Consider the following 21,194-nt stretch of genomic DNA (forward strand, 5'->3'; position numbering starts at 1 on the left):
ATTCTCCCCGTGTCTGCGTGGGTTTCACCCCCACAATGCAAAGATGTGCAGGGTAGTTGGATTGGCCGCGCTAAATTGCCCCTTAATTGGAAAAAAAATTAATTGGGTACTCTAAATTTATTTTTTTTAAAAAGAAATTAAACGCCCGCCCCCCCCCCCCCCGCAAGATTTAAACCTCCTCCCCCGTGGAATTTGTCCCGTGCCTAGAAATTACCCCCATATTGGTGACTTTGGAAAGAATTCAGCTTGGTTAGTGAGAGCTGGTTTTACCACTTACACTTTTCCGGGAACGAGTGGATTCCTCATCTGCAGTTGGGAATATTAATCCTTTCTGTTTCATCTCCAGGTAGAGTTCCTGCACATCGCTTACATTGACTGCTCCCTGTGAGGTGGTTGCCCAAGTCTGCAACACAGAACACAATATAGACTTAGGCCATGAACCATCCTGACCCCTACCACGACCGCCAGCCCCAACTCCTCCACCCTGACCCCCCACCACGACCTCCCTCCCCAACCCCTCCATCCTGACCCCCCACCACGACCTCCCCTCCCCGACCACTCCACCCTGACCCCCCACCACGACCTCCCTCCCCAACCCCTCCATCCTGACCCCCCACCACGACATCCCCTCCCTGACCCCCCCCACCCTGACCCCCCACCACGACATCCCCTCCCTGACCCCCCCACCCTGACCCCCCACCACGACATCCTCTCCACCCTGACCCCCCCACCCTGACCCCCCACCACGACATCCTCTCCACCCTGACCCCCTACCACGACGGCCCCTCCCCGACCCCTCCACCCTGACCCCCCACCACGACATCCCCTCCACCCTGACGCCCCATCACGACCGCCCTCCCCGACCCCTCCAACCTGACCCCCCACCACAACCTCCCCTCCCTGACCCCTCCACCCTGACCCCCCACCACAACCTCCCCTCCCCGACCTCTCCACCCTGACCCCCCACCACAACCTCCCCTCCCCGACCCCTCCACCCTGACCCTCCAGCCCCGACCCCTCCACCCAGATGCCCCCACCACGACCTCCCCTCCTCATCCTGACCACCCACCACGACCTCCCCTCCCCGACCTCTCCATCATGACCCCCCCTCCATGACCTCCCCTCCCCTTCCCGACCTCTCCACCCTGACCCCCACCTCAACCTCCCCTCCCCGACCTCTCCAACCTAACCCCCCACCACAACCTCCACTCCCCGACCTCTCCACTCTGACCCCCCACCACGACCTCCCCTCCCCGACCTCTCCATTCTGACCCCCCCACCATGACCTCCCCTCGCCTTCCCGACCTCTCCACCCTGACCCCCCACCTCAACCTCCCCTCCCCGACCCCTCCAACCTGACCCCCCCACCACGACCTCCCCTCCCCGACCCCTCCAACCTGACCCCCCACCACGACCTCCCCTCCCTGACCTGTCCACCCTGATCCCCCACCACAATCTCCCCTCCCCGACCCCTCCACCCTGACACCCCACCACGACCTCCCCTACCCGACTCGTCCAGCCTGACCCCCCACCACGACCTCCCCTCCCCGACCCCTCCACCCTGACCCCCCACCACGACATCCCCTCCACCCTGGCCCCCCACCACAACCTCCCCTCCCCGACCTCTCCACCCTGACCCCCCCACCACGACCTCCCCTCCCCGACACCTCCACCCTGACCCCCCACCACGACATCCCCACCCTGACCCCCCACAACAAACTCCCCTCCCCGACCCCTCCAACCTGACCCGCCCAACTCAACCCCCCCACCACGACCTGCCCTCCCCGACCTCTCCACCTTGACCCCCCACCACGACCTTCCCTCCCCGACCTCTCCATCCTGACCCCCCCCACGACCTCCCCTCCCCGCCCCTCCAACCTGACCCCCCACCACGACCTCCCCTCCCCAACCTCTCCACCCTGACCCCCCCACCACGACCTCCCCTTCCCGACCTCTCCATCCTGACCCCCCCACCACGAGTTCCCCTTCCCGACCTCTCCACCCTGACCCCCCACCACAACCTCCCCTCCCCGACTTCGCCACTCTGACCCCCCACCTCGACCTCCCCTCCCTGACCTCGCCATCCTGACCACCCCACCATGACCTCCCCTCCGCTTCCCGACCTCTCCACCCTGACCCCCACCTCAACCTCCCCTCTCCAACCTGACCCCCCACCACAACCTCCCCTCCCTGACCTCTCCACCCTGACCCCCACCACGACCTCCCCACCCCGACCTCTCCAACCTGACCCCCCCACCATGACCTCCCCTCCCCTTCCCGACCTCTCCACCCTGACCCCCCACCTCAACCTCACCTCCCCGACCTCTCCATCCTGACCCCCCCACCATGACCTCCCCTCCCGACCTCTCCACCCTGACCCCCACCACGACCTCCCCTCCCCGACCTCTCCATTATGACCCCTCCACCATGACCTCCCCTCGCCTTCCCGACCTCTCCACCCTGACCCCCAACCTCAACCTCCCCTCCCCGACCCCTCCAACCTGACCCCCCACCACGCCTCCCCTCCCCGACCACTCCACCCTGACCCCCCGCCACAATCTCCCCTCCCCCGACCCGTCCACCCTGACACCCCACCACGACCTTCCTCCCTGACACCTCCCTCCCTGACCCCCCACCACAACCTCCCCTCTCCGACCTCTCCACCCTGACCCCCCCACCACGACATCCCCTCCCCGACCCCTCCACCCTGACCCCCCACCACGACATCCCCTCCCTGACCCCTACACCCTGACCCCCCACCACGACCTCCCTCCCCGACCCCTCCACCCTGACCCCCCACAACAACCTCCCCTCCCCGACCCCTCCAACCTGACCCCCCACCACGACCTCCTGCCCCGACCCCTCCACCCAGACGCCCCCACCACGACATCCCCTCCCCATCCTGACCCCCCACATGACATCCCCTCCCCGACCCCTCCACCCTGACCCCCCCAACTTAACCCCCCCACCACGACCTGCCCTCCCCGACCTCTCCACCTTGACCCCCCACCACGACCTTCCCTCCCCGACCTCTCCATCCTGACCCCCCACCACGACCTCCCCTCCCCAACCCCTCCAACCTGACCCCCCACCACGACCTCCCCTCCCCAACCTCTCCACCCTGACCCCCCACCACGACCTCCCCTTCCCGACCTCTCCATCCTGACCCCCCCACCACGAGTTCCCCTCTCCGACCTCTCCACCCTGACCCCCCCACCACAACCTCCCTCCCCGACTTCGCCACTCTGACCCCCCACCTCGACCTCTCCTCCATGACCTCTCCACCCTGACGCCCCACCACGACCTCCCCTCCCCGACCCCTCCACCCTGACCCCCCACCACGACATCCCCTCCCTGACCCCTACACCCTGACCCCCCACCACGACCTCCCTCCCCGACCCCTCCACCCTGACCCCCCACAACAACCTCCCCTCCCCGACCCCTCCAACCTGACCCCCCACCACGACCTCCTGCCCCGACCCCTCCACCCAGACGCCCCCACCACGACATCCCCTCCCCATCCTGACCCCCCACATGACATCCCCTCCCCGACCCCTCCACCCTGACCCCCCCAACTTAACCCCCCCACCACGACCTGCCCTCCCCGACCTCTCCACCTTGACCCCCCACCACGACCTTCCCTCCCCGACCTCTCCATCCTGACCCCCCACCACGACCTCCCCTCCCCAACCCCTCCAACCTGACCCCCCACCACGACCTCCCCTCCCCAACCTCTCCACCCTGACCCCCCACCACGACCTCCCCTTCCCGACCTCTCCATCCTGACCCCCCCACCACGAGTTCCCCTCTCCGACCTCTCCACCCTGACCCCCCCACCACAACCTCCCTCCCCGACTTCGCCACTCTGACCCCCCACCTCGACCTCTCCTCCATGACCTCTCCACCCTGACGCCCCACCACGACCTCCCCTCCCTGACCTCGCCATCCTGACCCCCCCACCATGACCTCCCCTCCCCTTCCCGACCTCTCCACCCTGACCCCCAACTCAACCTCCCCTCCCCGACCTCTCCAACCTGACCCCCCACCACAACCTCCCCTCCCCGACCGCTCCACTCTGACCCCCCACCTCGACCTCCCCTCCCCGACCTCTCCACCCTGACCCCCACCTCGACCTCCCCTCCCCGACCTCTCCATCCTGACCCCCCCACCATGACCTCCCCTCTCCTTCCCGACCTCTCCACCCTGACCCCCCACCTCAACCTCCCCTCCCCGACCCCTCCAACCTGACCTCTCACCACGACCTCCCCTCCCCGACCCCTCCACCCTGACCTGCACCATGGCCTGCCCTTCTCCACCGGACCCCCAAGACAAACCCCACTCCCTGCCCTGTTCCTCATCACGACCTCCGCTCCCTGACCTCGCCATTAGGACCTCCCCTTCCCAAGCGGGGATTCTGGATCTTACGTCCCGAACGCCTGAAGGCAGGACTGTCAACGGTGGAATGATTCACAGGATGGGCGCTCTTACCTGAATGAGGCGGAGGATGTGGTTCTGGATGTCGATGGGTGCGTTGTACTTTGGTTTCAGCATCTTGGCCAGTACATCCCTCACAAAATCTTTTCTGACGACCAGGGAGCGAAACCTTGGGCCACAGTTCCTCATGCAGCTCTCAACAAGCTGGTCAGAAACAAAAAACACACAGGGGGCAAAATAAATCAATGACTGAGATTCTTCAACTTCATCACAGGAGAGTGAGCGAGTAGATTAACCTCAATAACACCCCCCACCCCACCATCCCTGCAAGCTCACCAATATAATTCCAGGGAGAGACGGTTTTAGGGTCTTGTCCAGAGGTGACCAACTCCTCCAATGTTCTTGCATCAATGAACTAACTCCAGTCGGGTAGACCATCGGCAACTTTCAAATTTCAGAGAACAACCCTGATGCACTATCAATTACGACGATATGAGAGTAGAGAGTAATCGAGGCTTTATTACACAGAGATGTGTGGCCTCCCGCAGCTGCTCCGAAATGGCTGCAGCTCGGTGAGCACACACATTTATACTCCGCCTACTGGGCAGAGCCAGCAGGCAGGGATCTACCCCCGTACCTGTAGTACAGGAGCCGTACCGTATTACATCTTGTATGTGATATATACAACAGTGGTGACTACCACATTCACCCCCTGTTACAAAAGAGTCCAGCAGGGGTGGTGGAAAACCATTTACAAAAACACAAAGTTCACAAATTCAGCCGGTCGGGTGCCTTGATCCTCCGTTGTGAGCGCCGCAGTCCCGGTGGCGATGCAGGTGTCAGCTCGGTCGTCGGTGACTCTGGGAGAGTGTAGACCTCATCTTCATCCCCGGGTGGGACCAAGGGGGGACGGATCGTCCTGGAGCGGGGGCTGTGGTGGGGTGCGCTGGGGGAAGGGAGGGTGGCGCCGGGGCAGAAGGGGGGTGGGGGGGTGGGGACCCAGCTGGTGCCAGGTGCCTGAGGGACACTGTGTCTTTGCGGCCATCGGGGTACGCCACGTAGGCGTACTGCGGGTATGGATGGAGTAGCTGTACCCTCTCGACCAACGGATCCACCTTGTGGAGCCACATGTGCTTGTGGAGGAGAACGGGCCCTGGAGCTGCCAGCCACGTTGGGAGCAAAACCCCGGAGGTGGACTTCCTGCGGAAGGCAAGGAGATGTTCGTGGGGGGTTTCATTAGTCGCGGTGCACAGGAGCGACCGAATGGAGTGGAGGGCGTCGGGGAGGACCTCCTGCCAGTGGGAGGCCGGGAGATATCTGGACCGTAGGGCCAGCTGGACGGCCCTCCAGACCGTCCCATTCTCCCGCTCCACCTGCCCGTTTCCCCGGGGGTTGTAGCTGGTCGTCCTGATCGAGGCAATGCCCCTGTTGAGCAGGTACTGGCGCAGCTCATCGCTCATAAATGAGGATCCCCTGACGCTGTGGATGTAGGCGGGGAAGCCGAACAGAGCGAAGATGGTGTTGAGGGCTTTGATGACCGTGGCAGACGTCATATCGGGGCAAGGGATGGCGAAGGGGAATCTGGAGTCGACCACGTTAAGGAAGTATGTGTTTCGGTTGGTGGAGGGGAGGGGCCCTTTGAAGTCCACGCTGAGGCGTTCAAAGGGGCGGGAGGCCTTCACTAGATGCACGCGGTCTGGCCGGTAGGAGTGCGGTTTGCACTCCGCGCAGACCTGGCAGTCTCTGGCGATCGCCCTGACCTCCTCAATGGAGTGGGGCAGATTGCGGGCCTTGATGAAGTGAAATAACCGGGTGACCCCTGGGTGACAGAGAGCGTCGTGTAGGGTCCGGAATCGGTCCACTTGTGCGCTGGGATAGGGCATCTGGGGGCTCAATGAGCTTACCGGGGCAATGCAAAATCTCGTAATTGTAGGTGGAGAGCTCGATCCTCCACCTCAAGATATTATCATTTTTGATCTTGCCCCGCTGAGTGTTATTGAACATGAAGGCAACCGACCGTTGGTCTGTGAGGAGAGTGAATCTCCTGCCGGCCAGGTAATGCCTCCAATGCCGCACAATTTCTACGATGGCTTGGGCCTCCTTCTCGATGGAGGACTGCCAAATTTCAGAGGCATGGAGGGTGCGGGAAAAGAATACCACGGGCCTGCCTGCCTGGTTGAGGGTGGTGGCCAGAGCAACGTCTGAAGCATCGCTCTCGACTTGGAAGGGGAGCGTCTCATCGACCGCGTGCATCGCGGCCTTGGCGATGTCGGCCTTGATACGGTTGAAGGCCTGGTGAGCCTCGGCCGTCAGGGGGAAAACGGTGGAGTGAATGAGTGGGCGGACCTTGTCCGCATAGTTAGGGACCCACTGGGCGTAGTACGAGAAGAACCCCAGGCATCGTTTCAGGGCCTTGAGGCAGTGGGGGAGGGGGGAGTACCATGAGGGGGCGCATGCGATCGAGGTCGGGCCCTAGAACTCCATTTTGCACCACATAGCCGAGGATGGCTAAGCGGTTGGTGCTGAACACGCACTTCTCCTTGTTGTATGTTAGGTTGAGGAGTTTAGCGGTGTGGAGGAATTTGGAAAGGTTAGCGTCGTGGTCCTGCTGGTCGTGGCCGCAGATGGTGACGTTATCTAGGTACGGGAAGGTGGCCCACAGTCCGTACCGGGAGAGAGAGGAAGAGAGAGCAAGGAAAAGAGAAAGAGGGAGAGGGAGAGAGAGAGAAAATCTCCCCCCACCCAAATCCAACCCCCAGGAGTGACCTGGCTTGAGAACCGCCAGGCTGGCACACACATTGTGTTCAGCGTGTTCAGGGTGTTTAGCGTGTTCAGCGTGTTCAGCGTGTTCCGCGTGTTCAGCGTGTTCAGCGTGTTCAGCGTGTTCCGCGTGTTCAGCGCGTTCTGCGTGTTCAGCAGGTGTATCAATCAAAGAAATTTGACACCGAACTACCTAAGGGTATATTAGGACAGGCCACCAAACATTTGCTCAAAGAGGAACATTTAAGGAGCACCTTAAAGAAAGAGAGAGAGGCGGCGAGAGTGAGGGAGGGAGTCCTGGAACTCAGGCCCAGGCAGCTGAAGGCACGGCCACCACGATGGGGCGATTGGGAATGCCCAAGAGGCTGGACTGAATGGATTGCAGGGGTCTTGGAGCATTAGAATCACAGAATCCCTACTGTGCAGAACAAGGCCATTCGGAGCAATCAAATCTGCTCGAAAGAACCCACCCCCCCCACCCGTCAAAGTGACCCAATAACCCCACCTAAATATGGACACTAAGGGCAATTTATCATGGCCAATCCACCTAACCTGCACATCTTTGGACTGTGGGAGGAAACCGGAGCACCCGGAGGAAACCCACGCACACACGGGGAGGACGTGCAGACTCCGCACAGACACCTGAGGCCGGAATTGAACCCGGGTCCCTGGCGTTGTGAGGCAGCAGTGTTAACCACTGTGCTACCCTGCTGCCCTTGTAGAGCTGGAGGTAGATGCAGGGGTAGGGAGGGAGTAAGGGTTACGATCCTGCGTGATTGCTATAAGTTTATCAGGATGGAGCTGAGTGTCTCTGTGAGCACAGCTGTCAATTGTGTCAGGCCAGAGCAAACAGAAAGTTCCAAGAGGGCAGAGCCAGGTGAGGGAGGGATAGGGAGCAGGTCAGAGAGAGATAGATAGCAGGTAAGGGAGGGATAGGGAGCAGGTGAGAGAGAGATAGAGAGCAGGTAAGGGAGGGATAGGGAGCAGGTAAGGGAGGGATAGGGAGCAGGTCAGAGAGAGATAGAGAGCAGGTAAGGGAGGGATAGGGAGCAGGTGAGAGAGAGATAGAGAGCAGGTAAGGGAGGGATAGGGAGCAGGTAAGGGAGGGATAGGGAGCAGGTCAGAGAGAGATAGAGAGCAGGTAAGGGAGGGATAGGGAGCAGGTGAGGGAGGGATAGGGAGCAGGTGAGAGAGAGATAGAGAGCAGGTAAGGGAGGGTGAGGGAGCAGGTAAGGGAGGGATAGGGAGCAGGTGAGGGAGTGTAGCCATCTGGGATGGCCCTTTCCAGAATACAAAATGGACATTTGCAAAGATTGCAGGGAAAAATGGACAATGTTAAGAAAGCAAGCAGGCACAGAGCCTGTCTGCATATTGGAGCCGCAGGTCCCAGACAAGACTGAAACTGTCGGCCCATTGGCATATGGATGGCCCATCTCCGGGAACAAAGGAAGATACTTAAGTAACCGATCTGGCCCCAGACCTCGCGGCGCCAGTTCCCCAAACCGAAAGCAGAAAACCAAGCCAGGCCAACGGCCACCTAGGACACACCCAGCCATCAGGGCACCCACCCCTTTATTGGTCAGGATCAATGCGGATGATTAAGAAATGGCCCAATTGATTGGGGCCAAGTTCAAGGCCTGCCCAAAAGCGCGCAAAGCCCCCCTTCGGGTATAGGAAGAAGGCCCCAAGAGAGAATCGCTCTCTTGGACTCGGCTCTCAAAGCGGAGAGACCCTTGCACCAGCTGCATCAGAAGCAAGTAAGTCCAAGGTCAACGCTCGCTACCAGACGGCTGACCTTAGCTGTTTCCCCTCTACCACTTTGACCCCAGCAGCCTCAGATCGGAACAACGGCCATTATTCCTCTGACTGAGTGGGCACCCGAAGCTAAGTATAGGCTTTAGCAGTAGTGATAGTTTAGTCTGTAGTACTTACTGTGTGTGTAAATAAATAGTATTGACTTTGAACTAACTAACTGGTGTATTGGCTCTTTGATCAGTATTCGGGTTTGAACCTTGTGGCGGTATCGAGAGATACCTGGTGACTCTAGAGCAACCATAATTAGGATTAAGGAAGGCGACCATATTGACCGCGAATATTGATAAACAACTAAAGAGAGCAACAGGAGGGATAGAGAGCAGGTGAGGGGGGACAGAGAGCAGGTGAGGGGGGACAGAGAGCAGGTGAGGGGGGACAGAGAGCAGGTGAGGGGGGACAGAGAGCAGGTGAGGGGGGACAGAGAGCGGGTGAGGGAGGGACAGAGAGCGGGTGAGGGAGGGACAGAGAGCGGGTGAGGGAGGGACAGAGAGCAGGTGAGGGGGGACAGAGAGCGGGTGAGGGAGGGACAGAGAGCAGGTGAGGGGGGGACAGAGAGCAGGTGAGGGGGGACAGAGAGCGGGTGAGGGGGGACAGAGAGCAGGTGAGGGGGGACAGAGAGCGGGTGAGGGGGGACAGAGAGCGGGTGAGGGAGGGTTAGAGAGCAGGTGAGGGAGGGACAGAGAGAGGGTGAGGGAGGGACAGAGAGCGGGTGAGGGAGGGACAGAGAGCGGGTGAGGGAGGGTTAGAGAGCGGGTGAGGGAGGGACACAGAGCGGGAGAGGGAGGGACAGAGAGAGTGTGAGGGAGGGACAGAGAGCAGGTGAGGGAGGGTTAGAGAGCGGGTGAGGGGGGACAGAGAGCGGGTGAGGGAGGGACAGAGAGCGGGTGAGGGAGGGACAGAGAGCGGGTGAGGGAGGGTTAGAGAGCGGGTGAGGGAGGGACAGAGAGCGGGTGAGGGAGGGTTAGAGAGCAGGTGAGGGAGGGTTAGAGAGCGGGTGAGGGAGGGACAGAGAGCGGGTGAGGGAGGGAAAGAGAGCCGGTGAGGGAGGGACAGAAAGCAGGTGAGGGAGGGACAGAGAGCGGGTGAGGGAGGGAAAGAGAGCCGGTGAGGGAGGGACAGAGAGCGGGTGAGGGAGGGACAGAGAGCCGGTGAGGGAGGGACAGAGAGCGGGTGAGGGAGGGACAGAGAGCCGGTGAGGGAGGGACAGAGAGCAGGTGAGGGAGGGACAGAGAGCGGGTGAGGGAGGGAAAGAGAGCCGGTGAGGGGGGACAGAGAGCGGGTGAGGGAGGGACAGAGAGCCGGTGAGGGAGGGACAGAGAGCGGGTGAGGGAGGGACAGAGAGCAGGTGGGGGAGGGACAGAGAGCGGGTGAGGGAGGGACAGAGAGCAGGTGGGGGAGGGACAGAGAGCGGGTGAGGGAGGGATAGAGAGGGTGAGGGAGGGACAGAGAGCGGGTGAGGGAGGGTTAAAGAGAGGGTGAGGGAGGGATAGAGAGAGGGTGAGGGAGGGATAGAGAGGTGAGGGAGGGATAGAGAGGGTGAGGGAGGGATAGAGAGGGTGAGGGAGGGACAGAGAGCGGGTGAGGGAGGGATAGAGAGGGTGAGGGAGGGACAGAGAGCAGGTGAGGGAGGGTTAAAGAGAGGGTGAGGGAGGGATAGAGAGAGGGTGAGGGAGGGATAGAGAGGTGAGGGAGGGATAGAGAGGTGAGGGAGGGATAGAGAGGTGAGGGAGGGATAGAGAGGGTGAGGGAGGGACAGGGAGCAGGTGAGGGAGGGATAGAGAGAGGGTGAGGGAGGGATAGAGAGGTGAGGGAGGGATAGAGAGGTGAGGGAGGGTAAGAGAGGGTGAGGGAGGGACAGAGCAGGTGAGGGAGGGTTGGAGAGAGGGTGAGGGAGGGACAGAGGGTGAGGGAGGGATAAGGAGGTGAGGGAGGGTTAGAGAGAGGGTGAGGGAGGGATAGGGAGGTGAGGGAGGGTTAGAGAGAGGGGAAGGGAGGGACAGAGAGAGGGTGAGCGAGAAGCTGGCAGCTGTACTCACAGTCAGGCTGAGTTGGACCTCTTGATAATTCCGGTTTCCTGCAATTCTTTTCTTTAAAGCTTTAACTGCGTCCTTCGGTCTAGTGTCAAAGAAACAAACCGATGAGCGCTCCCGGCTGCCACAGCACCCCCCCCCCCCACACACACCCACACACCCACACACTCACACAGACTCACACACACTCACACAGACACACTCACACACACAGACACTCACACACACACAGACTCACACAGCCACACACACACTCACACAGACACACTCACACAGACACACTCACACACACACAGACTCACACAGCCACACACACACTCACACAGACACACTCACACAGACACACTCACACACACAGACACTCACACACACACACAGACTCACACAGCCACACTCACACAGACACACTCACACACACAGACACTCACACACACACTCACACAGCCTCACACACTCACACACACACACACACTCACACAGCCACACACACACTCACACAGACACACTCACACACACAGACACTCACACACACACTCACACAGCCACACACACACTCACACACACACACACACTCACACACACTCACACAGCCACACACACACTCACACAGACACACTCACGCACACAGACACTCACACACACTCACACAGCCACACACACAGACTCACACAGCCTCACACACACTCACACACACACACACTCACACACACTCACACAGCCACACACACACTCACACAGCCACACACACACTCACACAGACACACTCACACACACACACACACACACACTCACACAGACACACTCACACACACAGACACTCACACACACACTCACACAGCCACACTCACACACACACACTCACACACACACACACACTCACACAGCCACACACACACTCACACAGACACACTCACACACACAGACACTCACACACACACTCACACAGCCACACACACACTCACACACACACACACTCACACACACACTCACACACACTCACACAGCCACACACACACTCACACAGACACACACACTCACACAGACACTCACACACACACTCACACAGCCACACACACAGACTCACACAGCCTCACACACACTCACACACACACACACTCACACACACTCACACAGCCACACACACAGACTCACACAGCCACACACACACTCACACAGACACACTCACACACACACACTCACACACACTCACACAGACACACTCACACACACAGACACTCACACACACAGACACTCACACACACACTCACACAGACACACACACTCACAGATACACACAAACCCACAAGACGGTTACACTGAGACATGCCACCCCAAACGCACACTACACTCTCTCGAACAAACACTTGTGCAAACTGTTCGGCAATACAGTTTTAAATAAATTATATTTGTATTGTCTGAGTGTTAGGAATAAAATATAGCTTCAAGGTTTAAACATAATTTGTATTTCTGCAGTTGTGTGTTAAGGAGACTTGATTTTTGGTTTCACTTTAAAAGATTTTTAAAATAAATTTAGAGAACCCAATTATTATTTTCCCAATTAAGGGGCAATTTAGTGCGGCCAATCCACCTAACCTGCACATCTTTGGGTTGTGGGGGTGAAACCCACGCAGACACGGGGAGAATGTGCAAACTCCACACGGACAGTGACCCGGGGCCGGGATCGAACCCGGGACCTCGGCGCCGTGAGGCAGCAGTGCTAACCGCTGTGTCACCATGGCGCCCATTTTTGACTGAAAAATAACCTGTATTTTAATGAGGTTTTTCAATGTTTAAAGTAGGAAAACTCTACGGTTGCCTAGCAACCAGGGGCCACAGACACTGCAAAAGCAGTTTTAGTTGAGTTGAAAGAAGGTGACTCGGTTGGACGTAGATACACAGAACTGCTGGAATAGGAGGGACAGTTGCAGAGAGAAGATTGTAAACTAAACAACCGAAAGGTCCCGAAACCAGGGAGAGGAGCAGGCAAGTTCCAAAAAGACCTTCTCGTCGAAGGGAAAGAACACAGGAATCTGGAAAAAGGTTCTGAGTGAATAATGCAAGTTAAAAGGCAAGCCTACGAGAGGCAGACCAGGAATAACATGGGCTTGCCAGATGTCGACACAGCTGAGCAGTTGAGAGTGTGTGGAGGGAGAAGTTTGAATGAACGTGGAGCACCAGGGCAGAGGAACACCAGGAGGAGAGGTTGAAACCCTGGAGGTGGATCCTTGGTGAAGACATCTGAGAGAAAGCGTTGTTTGGAAGAAGATTCCAAGGCATGTTCTTCGAGAGCGGAGATTGGAAAGCCCCATGTGGATGCAGAGTTCCAATGAGGCAGACTCACAGTGTAACAGCATCTGAGGGGATTTGATGAGAATCTACAGTTGCTGTTTTCAATGCCAACTGTTACTGAGTTTCAGAGTGTGGGGTGTCTGACCACATTTCACCTGTTGGTTTACATTGACTGCGTACTTACTGAGAGCGTTAGAGTATAAGATAAAATGTGTAAATCGTGTTACCCTTACGAATATCGATATATCAGTAAAGGTATAATTGGGGTGAAGTAGCAGGATTTCATAGTTCATCTTTTCTTGTTTAATAAATGTTTTATTCTTTTGTTAAAATCAGCTGACTCCTGTGACTTTGTTCAGTAGCCAATCTCCATGTTTCTAAACAAAACGTGGACGTTAGGATCTATCAAGCCAGATTCCACTCTGGATCTGGCTTGTACACTGGTAGCACCGGTTTGAATTGTAACAACATACATGTGCACACAGACTCACACCACATGGACCCCTACCTCACACAGACTCCTCCCCCAACGGACACCTCACCACCAACACGGACGCCTCACCACCCCCAGGGACCCTTCCCTCACCCACGGACTTCTCACCACCCCCGCATGCCCGCCCCCTGCAGATCTCTCTCCCCCCCCGTGGTTCCCTCCCCCTCCCACAGATCCCTCCCCTCCCTCGTGCAGATCCGTCAACCCCCCTCCCCACGGACCCTTCCTACCCACGGACCTTGGCCCATGTGACCCCACCCCACATTGGCTATTGCCCGCACAGGCCCACCCCCACAGAGTGCACCGCCCGCCCAGACACACATGCCCATGGACTATTCCTCCAATATTAACTGTGCAAGACTCAGTTCCAGCCGCCATGAGAGAGGCTGTGAATGGCTCAGTGGAGGTTGGAGTCACAGTGTACCTGCAGTTCCCTTGCTGAGGTCCCTGGTGCAGCCCCTCACCATACACCCACCTCTCTATATTGGAGCTTAATGGTAACAGACTATTCAACCATGTGTGGTATTACAGCCAAGCCTTATTCCATTGGCCAATACCACAAACCCCCCCAACAACCCCCCCACTCCGGCACGCTGACCCCCGACCCTGACACGCTGATTCCCTGACCCCAGCACGCTGACCCCCGACCCAGACACGCAGATTCCCTGACACTAGCACGCTGACCCCCGACCCTGACACGCTGATTCCCTGACCCCAGCACGCTGATTCCCTGACCCCAGCACGCTGACCCCCGACCCTGACACGCTGATTCCCTGACTCCAGCACGCTGACCCCCGACCCAGACACGCTGATTCCCTGACCCCAGCATGCTGACCCCCGACCCAGACATGCTGATTCCCTGACCCTAGCACGCTGATCCTCGACCCAGGCACGCTGATTCCCTGACCCCAGCACGCTGACCCCCGACCCTGACACGCTGATTCCCTGACCCTAGCACGCTGACCCCCGACCCTGACCCCAGCATGCTGACCCCCGACCCAGACACACTGTTTCCCTGACCCCAGCACGCTGACCCTCGACCCAGGCACGCTGATTCCCTGACCCCAGCACGCTGACCCCCGACCCAGACACGCTGATTCCCTGACCCCAGCATGCTGACCCCCGACCCTGACCCCAGCATGCTGACCCCCGACCCAGACACGCTGATTCCCTGACCCCAGCACGCTGACCCCCGACCCAGACACGCTGATTCCCTGACCCCAGCACGCTGACCCCCGACCCAGACACGCTGATTCCCTGACCCCAGCACGCTGACCCCCGACCCAGACACGCTGATTCCCTGACCGCAGCACGCTGACCCCCGACCCTGACCCCAGCACGCTGACCCCCGACCCAGACACGCTGATTCCCTGACCCTAGCACGCTGACCCCCGACCCTGACACGCTGATTCCCTGACCCCAGCACGCTGACCCCCGACCCAGACACGCTGATTCCCTGACCCTAGCACGCTCAACCCCGACCCTTCACGCTGATTCCCTGACCCCAGCACGCTGAACCCCGACCCTGACCCTAGCACGCTGACCCCCGACCCAGACACGCTGATTCCCTGACCCCAGCACGCTGACCCCCGACCCTGACACGCTGATTCCCTGACCCCAGCACGCTGACCCCCGGCACAGACACGCTGACCCCCGACCCTGACACGCTGATTCCCTGACCCCAGCCGCTGACCCCCGACCCAGACACGCTGATTCCCTGACCCCAGCTAGCTGACCCCCGACCCAGACACGCTGACCCCCGACCCTGACCCCAGCATGCTGACCCTTGACCCAGACACGCTGATTCCCTGACCCCAGCACGCTGACCCCCGACCCAGACACGCTGACCCCCGACCCTGACACGCTGATTCCCTGACCCCAGCACGCTGACCCCGACCCAGACACGCTGATTCCCTGACCCCAGCACGCTGACCCCAGACCCAGACACGCTGATTCCCTGACCCCAGCACCTGACCCCCGACCCAGGCACGCTGATTCCCTGACACCAGCACGCTGACCCCCGACCCAGACACGCTGATTCCCTGACCCCAGCATGCTGACCCTCCACCCAGACACGCTGATTCCCTGACCCCAGCATGCTGACCCCCGACCCCAGCACGCTGACCCTCGACCCAGACACGCTGATTCCCTGACCCCAGCACGTTGACCCCCGACCCAGACACGCTGATTCCCTGACCCCAGCACGTTGACCCCCGACCCAGACACGCTGATTCCCTGACCCCAGCACGTTGACCCCCGACCCAGACACGCTGATTCCCTGTACTCCCTCCGTGTACGCCTCAGAGTGTACTCCCTTCGTGTACGTCTCAGAGTGTACTCCCTCTGTGTACGCCTCATGGTGTGCTCCCTCTGTGTGTGCCTCAGAGTGTACTCCCTCCGTGTACGTCTCAGAGTGTACTCCCTTCGTGTACGTCTCAGAGTGTACTCCCTCTGTGTACGCCTCATGGTGTGCTCCCTCTGTGTGTGCCTCAGAGTGTACTCCCTCCGTGTACGCCTCAGAGTGTACTCCCTCTGTGTGTGCCTCAGAGTGTACTTCCTCTGTGTATGCCTCAGAGTGTACTCCCTCTGTGTACGCCTCAGAGTGTACTCCCTCCGTGTACGCCTCAGAGTGTACTCCCTCCGTGTACGCCTCAGAGTGTACTCCCTCCGTGTACGCCTCAGAGTGTACTCCCTCTGTGTGTGCCTCAGAGTGTACTTCCTCCGTGTACGACTCAGAGTGTACTCCCTCTCTGTGTGCCTCAGAGTGTATTCCCTCCGTGTACGACTCAGAGTGTACTCCCTCTCTGTGTGCCTCAGAGTGTATTCCCTCCGTGTACGCCTCAGAGTGTACTTCCTCCGTGTACGCCTCAGAGTGTACTCCCTCCGTGTACGCCTCAGAGTGTACTCCCTCCGTGTACGCCTCAGTGTATACTCCCTCGGTGTACGCCTCAGAGTGTACTCCCTCCGTGTACGCCTCAGAGTGTACTCCCTCCGTGTACGCCTCAGAGTGTACTCCCTCCGTGTACGCCTCAGAGTGTACTCCCTCCGTGTACGCCTCAGAGTGTATTCCCTCCGTGTACGCCTCAGAGTGTACTCCCTCCGTGTACGCCTCAGTGCATACTCCCTCCGTGTACGCCTCAGAGTGTACTCCCTCCGTGTACGCCTCAGAGTGTACTCCCCCCGTGTACGCCTCAGAGTGTACTCCCTCCGTGTACGCCTTAGAGTGTACTCCCTCCGTGTACGCCACAGAGTGTACTCCCTCCGTGTACTCCCCAATCAGAGTGTGCTTCCTCCGTGTACGCCTCAGAGTGTACTCCCTCTGTGTACGCCTCAGAGTGTACTCCCTCTGTGTACGCCTCAGTGTGTGCTCCCTCTGTGTACGCCTCAGAGTGTACTCCCTCCGTGTACTCCCCAATCAGAGTGTGCTTCCTCCGTGTACGCCTCAGAGTGTACTCCCTCCGTGTACTCCCCAATCAGAGTGTGCTTCCTCCGTGTACGCCTCAGAGTGTACTCCCTCCGTGTACGCCTCATGGTGTGCCCCCTCTGTGTACGCCTCATGGTGTGCTCCCTCTGTGTACGCCTCACTGTGTGCTCCCTCTGTATACGCCTCAGAGTGTACTCCCTCCGTGTACGCCTCAGAGTGTACTCCCTTCGTGTACGCCTCAGAGTGTACTCCCTCCATGTACACCTCAGAGTGTACTCCCTCAGTGTACGCCTCAGTGTGTGCTCCCTCTGTGTACGCCTCAGTGTGTGCTCCCTCTGTGTACGCCTCAGAGTGTACTCCCTCCGTGTACGCCTCAGAGTGTACTCCCTCCGTGTACGCCTCAGAGTGTACTCCCACTGTGTACGCCTCAATCAGAGTGTACTCCCTCCATGTACGTCTCAGAGTGTACTCCCTCCGTGTATGCCTCAGAGTGTACTCCCTCCGTGTACGCCTCAGAGTGTACTCCCTCCGTGTACGCCTCAGAGTGTACTCCCTCCGTGTACGCCTCAGAGTGTGCTCCCTCTGTGTATGCCTCAGAGTGTGCTTCCTCCGTGTACGCCTCAGAGTGTACTCCCTCCGTGTACGTCTAATGGTCTGATCCGTCTGTGTATGCCTCAGAGTGTACTCCTTCCGTGTACGCCTCAGAGTGTACTCCCTCCGTGTACGCCTCAGAGTGTGCTCCCTCCGTGTACGCCTCAGAGTGTGCTCCCTCCGTGTACGCCTCAGAGTGTACTCCCTCCGTGTACGCCTCAGAGTGTACTCCCTCCGTGTACGCCTCAGAGTGTACTCCCTCTGTGTACGCCTCAGAGTGTACTCCCTCCGTGTACGCCTCAGAGTGTGCTCCCTCCGTGTACGCCTCAGAGTGTCCTCCCTCCGTGTACGCCTCAGAGTGTCCTCCCTCCATGTACGCCTCAGAGTGTGCTCCCTCCGTGTACACCTCAGAGTGTACTCCCTCCGTGTACGCCTCAGAGTGTACTCCCTCCGTGTACGCCTCAGAGTGTACTCCCTCTGTGTACACCTCAATCAGAGTGAACTCCCTCCGTGTACGCCTCAGAGTGTACTCCCTCCGTGTATGTCTATTGGTCTGATCCCTCTGTGTATGCCTCAGAGTGTACTCCCTCCGTGTACGCCTCAGAGTGTACTCCCTCCGTGTACGCCTCAGAGTGTATTCCCTCCGTGTACGCCTCAGAGTGTACTCCCTCCGTGTACGCCTCAGTGCATACTCCCTCCGTGTACGCCTCAGAGTGTACTCCCTCCGTGTACGCCTCAGAGTGTACTCCCCCCGTGTACGCCTCAGAGTGTACTCCCTCCGTGTACGCCTTAGAGTGTACTCCCTCCGTGTACGCCACAGAGTGTACTCCCTCCGTGTACTCCCCAATCAGAGTGTGCTTCCTCCGTGTACGCCTCAGAGTGTACTCCCTCTGTGTACGCCTCAGAGTGTACTCCCTCTGTGTACGCCTCAGTGTGTGCTCCCTCTGTGTACGCCTCAGTGTGTACTCCCTCCGTGTACTCCCCAATCAGAGTGTGCTTCCTCCGTGTACGCCTCAGAGTGTACTCCCTCCGTGTACTCCCCAATCAGAGTGTGCTTCCTCCGTGTACGCCTCAGAGTGTACTCCCTCCGTGTACGCCTCATGGTGTGCCCCCTCTGTGTACGCCTCATGGTGTGCTCCCTCTGTGTACGCCTCACTGTGTGCTCCCTCTGTATACGCCTCAGAGTGTACTCCCTCCGTGTACGCCTCAGAGTGTACTCCCTCCGTGTACGCCTCAGAGTGTACTCCCTCCATGTACACCTCAGAGTGTACTCCCTCAGTGTACGCCTCAGTGTGTGCTCCCTCTGTGTACGCCTCAGTGTGTGCTCCCTCTGTGTACGCCTCAGAGTGTACTCCCTCCGTGTACGCCTCAGAGTGTACTCCCTCCGTGTACGCCTCAGAGTGTACTCCCACTGTGTACGCCTCAATCAGAGTGTACTCCCTCCATGTACGTCTCAGAGTGTACTCCCTCCGTGTATGCCTCAGAGTGTACTCCCTCCGTGTACGCCTCAGAGTGTACTCCCTCCGTGTACGCCTCAGAGTGTACTCCCTCCGTGTACGCCTCAGAGTGTGCTCCCTCTGTGTATGCCTCAGAGTGTGCTTCCTCCGTGTACGCCTCAGAGTGTACTCCCTCCGTGTACGTCTAATGGTCTGATCCGTCTGTGTATGCCTCAGAGTGTACTCCTTCCGTGTACGCCTCAGAGTGTACTCCCTCCGTGTACGCCTCAGAGTGTGCTCCCTCCGTGTACGCCTCAGAGTGTGCTCCCTCCGTGTACGCCTCAGAGTGTACTCCCTCCGTGTACGCCTCAGAGTGTACTCCCTCCGTGTACGCCTCAGAGTGTACTCCCTCTGTGTACGCCTCAGAGTGTACTCCCTCCGTGTACGCCTCAGAGTGTGCTCCCTCCGTGTACGCCTCAGAGTGTCCTCCCTCCGTGTACGCCTCAGAGTGTCCTCCCTCCATGTACGCCTCAGAGTGTGCTCCCTCCGTGTACACCTCAGAGTGTACTCCCTCCGTGTACGCCTCAGAGTGTACTCCCTCCGTGTACGCCTCAGAGTGTACTCCCTCTGTGTACACCTCAATCAGAGTGAACTCCCTCCGTGTACGCCTCAGAGTGTACTCCCTCCGTGTATGTCTATTGGTCTGATCCCTCTGTGTATGCCTCAGAGTGTACTCCCTCCGTGTACGCCTCAGAGTGTACTCCCTCCGTGTACGCCTCAGAGTGTACTCCCTCTGTGTATGCCTCAGTGTGTACTCCCTCCGTGTACGCCTCAGAGTGTACTCCCTCCATGTACGCCTCACAGTGTGCACCCTCCGTGTATGCCTCAGAGTGTGCACCCTCCGTGTACGCCTCAGAGTGTACTCCCTCTGTGTACGCCTCAGAGTGTACTCCCTCCGTGTATGCCTCAGAGTGTACTCCCTCCGTGTACGCCTCACAGTGTGCACCCTCCGTGTACGCCTCACAGTGTGCACCCTCCGTGTACGCCTCAGAGTGTACTCCCTCCGTATATGCCTCAGAGTGTACTCCCTCCGTGTACGCCTCAGAGTGTGCTCCCTCCGTGTACGCCTCAGAGTGTACTCCCTCCGTGTACGCCTCACAGAGTGCACCCTCCGTGTACGCCTCAGAGTGTACTCCCTCCGTGTACGCCTCAGAGTGTACTCCCTCCGTGTACGCCTCAGTGTGTACTCCCTCTGTGTACGCCTCAGTGTGTACTCCCTCCGTGTACGCCTCAGAGTGTACTCCCTCCGTGTACGCCTCAGAGTGTACTCCCTCTGTGTACGCCTCAGAGTGTACTCCCTCCGTGTACGCCTCAGAGTGTACTCCCTTCGTGTACGCCTCAGAGTGTACTCCCTCCGTGTACGCCTCAGAGTGTACTCCCTCCGTGTACGCCTCAGAGTGTGCACCCTCCGTGTACGCCTCAGAGTGTGCACCCTCCGTGTACGCCTCAGAGTGTACTCCCTCCGTGTACGCCTCAGTGTGTACTCCCTCCGTTGACGCCTCAGAGTGTGCTCCCTCCGTGTACGCCTCAGAGTGTCCTCCCTCCGTGTACGCCTCAGAGTGTGCACCCTCCGTGTACGCCTCAGAGTGTACTCCCTCCGTGTACGCCTCAGAGTGTACTCCCTCCGTGTACACCTCAGAGTGTACTCCCTCTGTGTGTGCCTCAGAGTGTACTCCCTCCGTGTACGCCTCAGAGTGTACTCCCTCCGTGTACACCTCAGAGTGTACTGTGTCTCCATCCCTCCCCTGCCCCGTGAACTCACCCCTCCTTGTTAATGACGTCACAGATGTGGTTGATTTGGGCCCAGTCAGCTGTTTTCACTGTTCCAATTGTGGCCTTCTCTGAAAAACCAAATGTTTCAC

At 59.0% G+C, this 21,194-nt stretch overlaps 1 protein-coding gene across 1 annotated transcript in view; it reads right to left on the reverse strand.

Moving 5' to 3' along the window:
- LOC140395715 (TOM1-like protein 1) overlaps positions 1 to 21,194 on the reverse strand; it is a 111,122-nt gene that overhangs the window by 34,487 nt on the left and 55,441 nt on the right. The window contains 4 exon segments of the mRNA XM_072483834.1: positions 278 to 403; positions 4,489 to 4,638; positions 11,046 to 11,124; positions 21,095 to 21,173. Coding sequence (XP_072339935.1) covers positions 278 to 403; positions 4,489 to 4,638; positions 11,046 to 11,124; positions 21,095 to 21,173 — 434 coding nt within the window.

Source organism: Scyliorhinus torazame, chromosome 18 (assembly GCF_047496885.1).
Source record: "Scyliorhinus torazame isolate Kashiwa2021f chromosome 18, sScyTor2.1, whole genome shotgun sequence".
Taxonomy (NCBI): domain Eukaryota; kingdom Metazoa; phylum Chordata; class Chondrichthyes; order Carcharhiniformes; family Scyliorhinidae; genus Scyliorhinus; species Scyliorhinus torazame.